Raw genomic sequence first — 12,678 nt, 5'->3', positions numbered from 1 at the left:
CTCTCCCTCTCTCTCTCTATCAATCTATCTCTGCGTCTCTCCCTCTCTCTCTCTCTCTATCAATCTATCTCTCCGTCTCTCCCTCTCATTCCCTCCCTGCCTCCCACGATCTTTTTTTCTCAAACTGAACGAAATATGCAGGAGGTGTTAAAAACACACGCTGCATGCAAGTCGTTGCTGAATTGATTCAATCTGAGTGTTTCAGCTGCAAGGCGGCTGGGCAACAGGGGAAATAACAGACATTCTGCACATCAATGAAAAGCTGATGCTCCGGGGGCACCGCGGGCACCTCTCAGGGGCAGAGAGAAGTCGACTTGTTTGTGTGTTCCCCCTTGGTGTTTGCTTTCCGAGCAGATTTGAGAGAAAATGAGTGAAAACAGTCTCCGGCGACCCGAGTGTGCTTGAGTTTCTATTTTCTTTTGGAAATGGGCAAAAAGCACTGGGGTTTTCTGATATATGTTATGTTTCTATTGACGTGACAGCGGCGAATTAAGTGAGAGAATAACTTCTTGCAGGCCAAGAAGGGCGTAAAAAATTGACCCTCACACTTTTTTGTTTTGGTGGAGAGATGAAAGTGATGAAGTCAAGCACGCTGAACTCTGAAGCATGGGGATTTCAATGGTTTTCAACATCTGTAAACAGCCCAGGCCCCCCCTTTAACTTAACTGAACACAAACAAAAGCTTCTCCCTCTCTACCTCTTCGAATTCAAGAGATGCCTCCAATAACACATCACAAGGCATCCACTTGCACACAACCGACACACACTGAAATCACCCCGGCAAACCAGAAAACCCTTTTGAACTGAAATCTAACTCTTGAGCGGTGAAGTGAAAAACGAGGATAATGCAGAATCTCTTGTGGTCTTACAGTGCAGTAGGTCATGGAAGTAGAGTTATCAGTTTTGGAGCTACAACTTGCACATAAAGTTGAGGAAAATAAATCTCTCATTATTTTTTTAACAGCTTCTCTCACATACATTAAAAAGAAAAAGTGTAGCGATGAAAAGGTCCCTTTCCAGCAATATTAAAATGCACTGCAGCACTCTGGAAGTGAATTGACCACAGGATGCAGGCAATAGAGTACAGTTTTAAGCTCCATTAGGTTTTGAACTCAGGACCATTACTCTTACTCCCACATGCTCACAGTTTGCACGCCTGGCTGCCACGGCAACACTAAACATTCCATAATCGCAGCAGCTCGCAGCTGCTGGTAACTCATTATCACCATGGTGACATGTTTCCCAGGTGAAAATGGACAGGCACCTCGTACTTGGCACCCATTGACTGTACACGGTCACACATACATGACCATGTATACATGCATACACACACACACACAAGGAGAAATTACTCTTTTTGCTGGTGAGGCACAGCAGTTATGAGTTATTATAGTTAGTTTAAGTAGTTTTATTTTCATTTTGAGAAATTGACTAGTTTAAGTTACGTTTTTATTTAGTTTTAGTGTAAGATTTTAAGGTATTATGAAAGCTGAAAACGGTAGGATGAAAGAATACATGACATCAAACATGAGTGAGTGCATGTGTGGGACACCTGAGATCTCGAGTGCAGGTGAAGAAGCCATTGCGTGTGCCATGAAAACTGGAGGAATTCTGGAAGGAGCCTGAGGCCAGTTAAATGGGATATATCCTCTCTGTCTTGAGTACTTGTGGAATTCATTGGAATATACGGTACTTTGATTTTTCCATCTTTTTTGGCAGGAGAAGAGGAGTTTTTTTTTTGTTTGTTTGTCGCATATGGTGGCCGGACATGGTTTGAAGGCTGACTTTTTCTGTTGGACCCTCCTTAACCACAAATCTCATATTTGAAGTAATGCTTCAAGGGATTTGATATATAATTTGATGTGTATGACTCCTTTGTTGTTAAGTAATGAAAATGTTTGATAAGGTTCATGAAGTTTGTCCTTAAAGTTGAGTGAAATAAGGAAATAGTTTGTCTTGTGTTTTCAAGTTTCACCTCTACAGTGTTTCGAAATAATGTTTAATAACTTGAGTTTCTGAGTTGAAGCCAATTTCATCAGGCCAGTGTCTCTCAGGAGGTCAACCAGAACAGGACAAAGTGGTGTAACAACCACAAGCTGATTTAACTTGCAATTATTTTTGTTTTTGATTTCAATTAACAAAATCATTTTTCCACTGCTAGTTTTCGTTTTAGTTCTTGTTAACTGTTATAGCCTTGAGGCAAGTTTACACAACTAATAAGAGGGTCAAAACCAAAGTGTCCGTGAGCCAGTACATGGTTAAATAGCTCAAATGGTTCAACTGGAAGCAAAGCTGGGCCCCAACACATCTGTCTCTGAAGTCTAACAGAGTCTAACAATTTATTCTGTATGTGAAGAAAACTGCGTGATATGTTTCTCCATCAATGCCCTCTCCGTTTCTAGTCGGTCCGCCGAGGGAGTATGGCACTGTGATACTCAATGGGGTTCCCTCATTAAAAATCCTAAAGATTTTGTCTTTGTAGTTGTCTTTGAACTTCTTTGGTCATACTGAGGACTCTTTCCCAGTGTGCACCCACAGAGATGGCCTTAGTCAGCACTTTCTGCTCACATTGCCCCGAGCGACTCATTTATCACCGTTAGCAACGGATCCAAATCCGGCCCTATAGCATATCCGACTGTCACATACACAGGAGGAGGCTGATTCTATGAACTCTGTACTTTGTTCATTGCATTCAGTTACTATTACAGACCCTTGCTGGCAAATCGGGGACTTTAAATCCCAAGTTGAAGAGGAAGTCAAAAAGTCACTGGTTATTGACATATGGATTGGCGGAAACCTCATCAAATTTCGCTGGGACCGGAAAAAAGTTTGAGCTCTGAATAGCTGCATTCGAATATTAAGCATATGGCTGGTCCTGTTGATTTTCATCTGCACATATTTTAAAGAAGCAAAAATTGTGAAAAAACTGTGTAACTGTTTGCTTGTTTCTGATTAGTGACTAATTCTTACAGAGGTTCTCACAGTCTCACAGGTTTCTCTGTGAAGCTGCTCTTGTGAAAAGACAAAAAAAAAAGGTTTAAGATGGTGAAAGCCTGGCAGCACTGAGCCCTTCTGAAGTTTTTTGGGCATCAGCTTCGAAGCCCATCCATCACAAGTTAAATCAGCCTCAAGCACATAAGTCCACACAGCAACTCTCAAGGACAACCCAACCCCCCCCCCCCCCCCCTCCCCCACATATGGGCACTCATTTGAAACTCTAATCTATTACTTTCAATGGAACTGACCACCAGACAGTATCAAACTGGTGGCGAAATAGAGTCAGAGCCGGGGAGGTGGGGTGGCCTGACAAGACAATACTGTGACAAAGTGCTCGCTGCTCACAGGCTAATGGCCATCCGTGCCTGTGCAAACCTCATTGAGCTTAGCCTGTCTTAGCTTCTAAAGAAAACATTTTAATCCCGCGTGTCAGAGACGAGAGGGCCCCCTCCACGAGAGCGCCATCGACTCTGGCCCTCAGCCAGCTGTCAGAAGACAAGGGCCTGTGAAGTCATTAGGGGTTGCCTGCTAATGATCGGCCTGCGCAGAGGAAAGAGGACAGCTTTTCCTCTCCATTGACGGCTCATTGACAGACCACGAGAGAAAGCCACTGAGTCTCAATAGAGATGCAAAATGGCTGAACAGGAACTTAGCGACAGCATTGACAGGCCAAGTGGAGGGATTTTATGGATCGCGCTGCAGACTGTCTGCTACTGAATGTGAGAGAGATGAACACAGTGGTGCTAAATGTCTGTCAGAGGCAGTCCGGAGATGGCATTCACATGAACACAAGAATGTTGTGTAGCAAAGTACCCTGCTCAGCTACAATAGCCCAGAAGCCTTTACACCTGTGATAGGTGAAAATTCACCCTAGTTACCTCAGGACTCCGGAGCTGCATATAAGTATATTTATTTGACAAACAACAATTGCAATCGGGCTCACTCCCAGCACAAGGCTGAAAGTGAAGCAATGATAAACACATCGCACAAGGTTTATATAGACAGAAGTTGAGCATTCAGCAGGGAAAACCACGTGGTGGATTTCTGATGTCCGAGGCAAGGATGGAAGTTTTGCAAGGTCGGAAGAAGCACAGTTCGACCCTTCTTATCACTTCTGGTCTAAACATGCTCTTGTACATGTGCAGACTAAGTGGCACCTAATATTCTAAGTTACACACACGCAGAAACACAGAAAAGCCATGTTCCTGCTTACATAAGTACATGATTCATATAAGGTAATTAATAATACAAGGCACTTGATTATTGTATTCTTAAGTCATTAACAGTGTTTGGAAATTATCTCCATCAACCTGTGAGACACAGAGGCTCATACATCCTCTTCTGTGGGCACCATTTTACCCGTAAATTAAAAATGCACACACATACACACGTAGCTACCATGTAAGCTATTATTAACAATATATTGGATGGTTATTCCTGATACAGACTACCCAATTTAGTGAGCAAAAATGCAATGTTGGCGAGAACTGACCTTTTGCCAGATTTAGTCACGCCCACCAATTTGAGGTTAGGGTAATCTGGCAGTGACCGACATCAGAATGTATAGCGTTGTTACCAACAGTAATAGTAGACACCGGTAAACACACAAACAGCAGTGCATTGCCAGAGAAAATCAATGATGATGATCAATGATGGAATCATTCATTCTTAATATCATCCTATGGATGGCAGAAGGGCTCACACTATGCACAATAGAGAAGAGGAGGGATACATCATTTAAAAAATAAATGTAAAAAATGACCACCGAAGGGGACACGACTATAACTGAGCTGGGAAGAGTGAACAGGTCCCAATCGAAGAACGCAAAACCCCCTGAAGTCATCCTAAAACACAGGACACAACCAACTTAACAGTGTGGACCAGTCATGCTCTTGCACTGCAGAGCAAGTGAACTGTTTCAGTTATTATTTGGAATCTTTATCATCAAGTCAACATCATCGTATGACAATCTGCATTGCTGAAGTGAACGAGGCTACGAGCGGCATGTTCGACAACCCTGTGCAGTGAATGTATGAGTCCAATGAATCTGTGTGTGTGTTGTTTTTACCTAACATGAGATGATTTTCTTGTGCCATCCTGAAGGGTTAATTTATGTAACATTAGGTTTATTTTGCCCATATTGTAGTTGGTTATGCCACTGGTGAGAAGTGTATGCAAAGATTTTGATTGAGTGAACCTAATCCGTGTAATTACAGTCTAAGAGCACACGTGTTCCATACACCTGGGCGACGTTGCAACACAAACTCCCCTCTCTCTGCATGCTCCTTATGGGGTTTTACATCAGCAGATGGGGCTCGTGCAAGTGGATCGTTTGGTAATGGATACAGGGCTTTAGAAGGAGATGAAGCCACCAGGTGTGCTGTTCTACTGTCAATCTTGTTTCTCATCATGCAATATGAGTAACAAAGGAGCTCCAATTCGACAAGTTAATTGTATTCTTTAAGTTTGGTGGCCCCACGACTGTAATGGTGGTAATGTATAGCACAACATCTGTCTATTCAGATGGATAGAGAATGCAGTAATGAACTTGAGAGTTTTAGGAATGAATGACCTTGAGAGATTTACTCTTCGGTCCAAATTTTGGACACAGCATATGTTGCCTGTTGCTGTGCCTGCAGTGAAAGCCCTTGAAGAGAGATGGATCCGGCCTGTTTGTGTGCATCTGGTCTTGGACATACGGTGATGCTGTTGCCATTCTTGAACACTGAGCTGGAGTTTGCCCTTGAGCATAGTATGTTGGAAATGTGTGCAGGGAAGATTTTTTTCAATTCCAAAGCTGATTTTTTACTTCAAAGATTGTCCATGTCGGTGGAAATGCTCAGAACTTTGTCTGGAGGCCCATCAAAGCAAGCAGATGTCTAGTAAAAAAGGTAAAGAAAAAAAGATTATGTGAGCATAAAAGCTAAGAGATGGGGAATGAATTCAAGTGTTTTATATTTGAATGCCCCAAAGCCCACACTCACTCACAGAACTTATGCACTTACCTGAATAATACATGGGAGAGCACACATGCTTCAGAACACACACACACGCACACACATTCACGCACGCCCACACACATGCACACACACACACATGCACACACATGCACGCCTGTATGCCCTCACACATACCACACACTTACAGGTGTACATATAGACATGGTTGAACATGGGAGATGTGTAGTCTAGGGAAGCAGGTGACATAATCAGTGATGGCACAGAACCAACCAGTTTGCCAGTTGTGACTGCATAGTCATTGAAAAATACACACCCACCCACCCACACATCATGCATGTACCCACACAGAAACAACCAAGCAAAACCAAACACACACAGAAGACTTCTTTGCACGATGCCTTTGGGCGCTTAGTCACAGGAGTCTGTGGAGCAGCAGCCAAGCCAAGTCACCTCAACACCGCAGCATCACTGTGTGAGGCCGAGGAGGAGGAGGAGGAGGAGCGGGGACCTGACCGAGCCCTTAATCTCTCAAGGCCAGTCAAGCATAGCAGCGGTCACACCCACACACATACACTCACACACAGCAGCCATGAGTGACAACACAGGACTTAGTGATCACATTTACCATGTACACCAGTCTCTCTAACATGTAACTGCAACATTAGGTGCTTTATGGCATGCAAGTGTTATTATCTATCAATTCATAACTATCACTGTTGGGCAGCCAAGTACAAAAAACACACACACAAACCAAAGATATAAATACTACAAGACAACGAAGGCCATGAGGGATAATATAAACGAAGTCCATACATTCTAAAATGCACACATACACACACACACACAAATGACCATAGTAGAAAGTCAGTATGACTGCAACATTACTTATATTTTGGGCAGACACACACTCACACCCTGCTGAGTTTGTGTGTTCAGATCTTTCAAGGTAACCCCAGGAGAGTGGGCTGTGTGAGCTGGACCGTGTAAAAGTGGGGACCCTGTAAACCAGCTGCAGGAGAGCCAGTAGCAGAGCACAGAGAAAAGAACCCCCCCACATCCACTGCCTGCCCATGCCAGCATGGCTTGCAGCACACACCCGCCCGCCCGTCCTCTGGAAAGGCTCTCCGTGATGGGATGGATGGATGGATGTGGTGGAGCTGTGAGGGGATGTCTGGGCTGGGATGGAGGGGATGGAGGCGTCTGGACTAGCCATTTCCAGGCAGTCAGGCGGGCTGGCTGGGGATAGAGACTCCCAGGCATGACTGCTGGACCTCCTCATTCATCCTCCTGGAAAGCAGCTGGAACCTTGTGAACAGGCAGAATTTTTTTTTTTACTTTCTTTTCTTTTTTTTTGGAAAGCAGCTTTGTTCTGGTGGATCTTTATGTGTGTGTGTGAGTGTGTGTGTGTTTGTGTTTCTGCACACACGTGTATATATGTGCATGTGTGTGTGTGTGTGTGTTTGGGGACTGTTAAAGTCTGTGTTATTCATGTTACAATCTTAACCTTTCTTGTTGATTTGTGATTCAATTCACACACACACACTTACTTGATTATGGGTACATGTAAAACACAAAGGCCGTCTCCTCTGCACAGCTGTGTTGCACAAACCCATTTAGGTGTGCAAGCACGACCTTGGCTGTGGCGCCTTTTCAAACAAAACACTCTTTATTCCTGCACAAGCCATGTATGCATATGTAAAGAAAACAACAGTCGGGCTTGCAGCATTCAGAAACCTTTACAGTATTCCATTTTATTAGTATGATTGATCTCTGTGGAGCATTGACATGAAGATAAAAAGGACTGGAGTCCCAGAAATGACCTCTTCCCAGATTACATTAAAATTGCACTTTATTCGCACTCTAAACGGCAACGTGTATATAAACAATAACATGAACCTGCAGAGGATGCTGACTGAAGAAAGGACAAATAAAAAAAAAACTTAACAAAAAAAACAAGTTTGAATAAATAAAAGAGTTCTGTACCTTCATCACACAGAAAAAGACTGATACATTTTTTTTATTGGATTTACAGTTCAGATCAGTTTTACTCCAGGTGTTTGCATCCCTGCTTCACACAAAAAAAGAGAGAATCACTTTTCTTTGCCACATAAAAATACAAAAGAACCATCTCTGAAAATAAACGCCTTGTCTAGCCAGTGTGGAGTGATGGGACGACTAAAAGCATGTTTAAAACAAACACATCTCAATCACCACATAATGTCCAAGGATCAGGGTTTTCCATCTCTGGCACACACACAAACTATCTCCATCCTAGTGGTTGCTTACTGTATGAATAGTGCTCGTATCTGGGATGGTGAATGGCAGCCATTTTGTACCAATTCTTCCTATGTCAACGAAAATGTGCCTGCTTCCAACAAATGATGCATGACAAACATCCCCCCTCTCATTTAGGGTCCATCCTTACCGAGGACCTTCCCATGTCCTTATCTGCCATTACAAATGACAGTACAAGCCCTGTTTTCACTTGGATCCATGACCTGACTAGCACTTAAAGGTAAATAAATCAAACAATGCGACGCAATTACACTATGGACATTATAGTGCAATATTTCATTTACAGAATGTACCCCCCCCCACCCTGTTCTAACCTACATATTTTTTTGTGTGCTGACATGAGGGATCAAAGTCATGAGATGCACATTTCTTCTCTGACGGAGCGGCGATGGGCATTTTACATTGTAGGCATGCAAACGACAGTCAAACAAAAGCGGACCTCACTCTCACTCCTCCCTGGTGATCTGCTCTCCCCTGTCTGACTGCTCAGCCCTGCTCCTCCTCCTCCCTAGCCCCCCCCTCCTATGGGACAGGAGCGCAGGGACTCTTACTGGACTCGACTGCATTTTTAGTTATAAACTCCTTTTTCTCCAGCAAAGATCTGGTGTGGCTTACTGTGAGCCTTAAGATGAAATGATTGACATGCAGTCAAATGCCTGAATAAAACAAAATTGTTTTGAAAAAATAACCTTTGAACTTTCTGGTAGGGGTCAAAATGAGGGACAGCCATGGAGAACCAAAATCCCATGGTGAATACTGATTGTGATGCCACCCTCAAATACATACACAGGCAAGGCATGAGAGGGCCGGAGGCGGGTCAGGAGGAGAATAGCTTTAGTCCTTTCTGTTCAAACACAGCGCATGGCCCAGGCTGGGTCCAGCCAGTAACACCACAGAGAATCAGACACACAGATAGAGAGAACAAAAATAATCACACAAGCGCAATAACCTAAGATTGCTTCCTTCTCAAAGACCCAGTCAAACTGGTCACACATGAATAGAAAAATACAATTCAATGACTCGTTAAAAAAAAAAGATGAAACTCAAACAGATACAAAAAAAACATGAAACAAAAACAGAAACAATACTTTCTCATTCGTTAGTCCATACATTTTTTTTTTAAACTGGTACAATCTTAAAGAGTGTTTATGAAAAACAAAAAAAACAAAACAATGTCTGTACTATGAGCCATTCCATAATGACCTGTTAAAAAGGAGGGATGTATTTGTTTACAGGCAGAACTATAGTCCTGACTTTTCAGAGATGAGAGGCTTGCTGTCAGAATTACTGACTTCACACCGTGTGAACTGACGAAATTCTCTTCACAAGCATTAACTCTCTACCTCCAAAAAAAATTAATCATGGTTGGTTGAAGTAAAACTCGAGGGGCGAAAAGTTTGATTTCCTCTCTCTATAACTCTCCCTCTCTTCCTACTTGTGTGTTTTCCCTCAGGTTCTTGAAGAGAGAGAGAGAGAGAGAATACAAAGAAAAGAGAAAGAAGGAGAGTGAGAGAGCGAGAAAGTGTTGAGTTAAACACTGTAAAAACAAGAACACTTCTGTTGCTTGGTGATCCTCCTGCACATCGCATGGCAACCTCCTCACATTACACTCACTTGCTATTTAGGTTATGTCCAAAAAATATCCAGTCTAATGCACATTGTTTCGTTTTTGCCCAGCCACCTTCCACTGGCTTAACTAAAGTGTGGAAGGGGTCACCTCTCCTTCCTCCTCCTCTCCCCCCTGCTCTTCTTCTGATCATGCCCACACTAGGGCTAATCATGCGTTTGACACGATTGTGTCTGCACGCGACTCGCTGTGATAACTGGGCTTTGGGGGCTTGTTGGGCTCCATTAGTCATGATTTGTTATGAATGCGTTAAGTGGCCTGTTTGAAGATGTTCACGATGTTCGTGCATTCGCTTGTTCAACTTGTGCCTATGGGCAAGCAGCTTACTGGCTGGTCGCATCAGCTCACGCTTTCCCGCTCACACACAAGGCAAAGCACTCTGACACTCACAGGAAATCTTTGCTGTAGGCTTCCCGACGTGTGAAGCCAAGGAGCAAGATAAAGCATTGAAAACAACACAAATCCAGCCCGAAGAGAACAACACTGTCTGCTCATCGAACACGTCGGTCATCAGGCTAGATATCGACCTGCGTGTGTAAAGTTTATTTGCATCTTCTAAAGAGCTGGTTCGCAGTATCTATCACAAACGATTTCCTATAAAGGCATACAGAGCTTGAAAAGACTTTATGGACAATTTCCAAAAACAGTAAGTGCCAAACAAAGTTTTAGGAAAAGAGAGAAAAAAGGAAGATACAGAAAGGAAAAGAAAAGAAAAACTTCCAGCCTGAATGCAGAAATGAATGACAAAGTAGAGTATGTTACTTATCTTGGATAGCATTACCATAAATTCTAACAGGATAAAATATTTAAAGTATAAACAGTAATGCATGACAAGAGGAAATCTCTATTTTTAAGATTTTATTTTTTTTTAAGTAGAAACACTGTACATAAATTACTTTCTCTGAGACTAATATTGAAATACGGATAAGTGGATTTACTTTCTTTCATCTTTAAAAAAAATCCATAAAGATTATTCTCATGTTTCAGTTAAAAGCTTGGTTGGATATGATTATTTTATTCTTTCATGTGTCGCACATTTATTTTATTTAACTTTCCGCCTCTCCCGCGTCTCCTGGTCTGGCCGCACATGGATGTGGCCCTAAGCACGCTGGGTCGGAGCACGGGTCCCTGGCGCAGTCGTGGGAGTGTGAACGTCACTCTCAGGAGTGTCCTTCCCACAGAGAACCACACGCTTTCACTTCTGTAGCTCACAGCTGTACACCCCAGAGCTGACCCGACCAATCAAGTGATTCGCTTTTTTTCCCTTCTAAACTCTCTTCCTATTAGGTCAGCCAATCAGGACGCACAGAGGGTCTCACTCCAGAGAAGCGCAGTGGTATGTGTTACTGTATGTAAACACTTCAAGTCTTCCGTTGTTTGTTTTTTCTCCTCCTTTTTTTCGTGTTTGTAGAAGGTCACCTCTCAGGTTGATAGTAAAAAAAAGAAAGAAAAGAAGAAAGAAAGACAAGAGTTTTTTTTTGTTTTGCAACTTTTACAAAGTGAGTCTTGACTTGTTCTTCTGAGGAGAAGTCCAGAGTTACTTCAACGTAGTGAAGTGGGCCAAACATGAACTGTCACCATGGGTCTGGACCATTCTAATCCAGACCATGTAGTGGTCATTTTACTGCTTTAAAATTGAGTCATTTTCTACACGGTAACTGCGTTAAACTGAGACAACTCTACGTGAGGCTCTAGCCTGAAGCCTCCTATAGTCTTCAGAAACAGGGAGGCTCCATATATATCTGTATATGTATCTGTATGTATATGTGTGTATTTGGATGTCATTGCATGTGTGTGTGTATTTAAACATATTTGTTTACAGGACACAGACTTGGGGAGGGAGAGCTCTACAGTCTCTTTGGCGGGTGGACGTGTGAGAGGCAATGGGGGGAAGGGCGAGGGAGTCCGGCGTGCCATCTGGCATGGAGTGGTGCTGGGCTGTGCAGTCGTGTTACCTCTTCCCGATCTCGCTCTGCCGCAGGAACTGGATGTTGTTGGCACTGTCGGCCAGCTCGGGGTACTGCTCCACCGACAGCACATAGTAACCGTCGTAGCCCTGCACCTTGCCGTTGCTCAGCAGCTGCCGCTTCTCGCCCTCCGTCCAGAGCCGCGCGCCCTCCTCGCCCTCGCGCACCCGCTGCTGCTCGCGCGCCCATGCGCTGGAGAGCGCCCGCTGGCGCGCCTGCTCCAGCACGCGTGCCTTCTCCTCGTCCAGCGTCATGCCGTAGCGCACGTGCAGCGCCAGGGCGCCGTGCTGCAGCTCCACGTCGGCGAAGCGCCGCGAGCGCCCGTTCACAACCGTGGTGGACTGCGACACCGTCACGTTGACGCCGTTGTCCAGCGCCTTGCGGCCGCTGGTGAGCCGCAAGGCGCCCAGGTCGTTCTCGGGCAGCGTGGTTTTGATGAAGTAGTGCGTGTCACGGCCCTCCACCGTGAAGTGCAGGTCCTCCAGGTAGTAGGCATGGTTGAGCACTGTCGCCACCTTGATGCAGTCCTCGTTGGCGATGTTGAGCGCGCTGGTGATCACGCGGCCCTGGCTGATGGCCATCATCACGCCCTTGCCGATGAGCGACTTGACGGTGGCGAACCACAGCCACGGCCTCTCAGTGCCGGTCTTCCACCGGCTCAGCTGGATCTCGGGCATGCGCTCAAACGACAAGAACGCCTTGGCCTGATGTGTCACAGCCTGCTGCACCCCAGAGATGGACTGTGAAGGGGGAAGAGAAAGAGGGAGAGAGAGAGAAACAGAGTGAGCAAAGAATGAGCAGGCGTTCAGAATGGGCAGCGGGGTGTCGGATA

General features: G+C 44.4%; 1 protein-coding gene across 10 annotated transcripts in view; it reads right to left on the bottom strand.

Annotated features, from left to right (window-relative positions):
* Nucleotides 1-7,688: 7,688 nt before the first annotated feature.
* Nucleotides 7,689-12,678, bottom strand: part of tenm3 (teneurin transmembrane protein 3) — a 478,631-nt gene continuing 473,641 nt past the window's right edge. For all 10 annotated transcript variants that reach the window (XM_031560115.2, XM_042703120.1, XM_042703121.1 and 7 more), the window contains one exon: nucleotides 7,689-12,586. In XM_031560115.2, the coding sequence (XP_031415975.1) occupies nucleotides 11,831-12,586 (756 nt within the window). In that variant the 3' untranslated portion in view covers nucleotides 7,689-11,830. The remainder of the gene's footprint in view (nucleotides 12,587-12,678) is intronic.

The sequence above is a fragment of the Clupea harengus genome, chromosome 22 (genome assembly GCF_900700415.2).
Source record: "Clupea harengus chromosome 22, Ch_v2.0.2, whole genome shotgun sequence".
Classification (NCBI taxonomy): domain Eukaryota; kingdom Metazoa; phylum Chordata; class Actinopteri; order Clupeiformes; family Clupeidae; genus Clupea; species Clupea harengus.
Note: the sequence above shows the minus strand (reverse complement) of the source record. Positions and strands in the feature narration are given on the sequence as shown.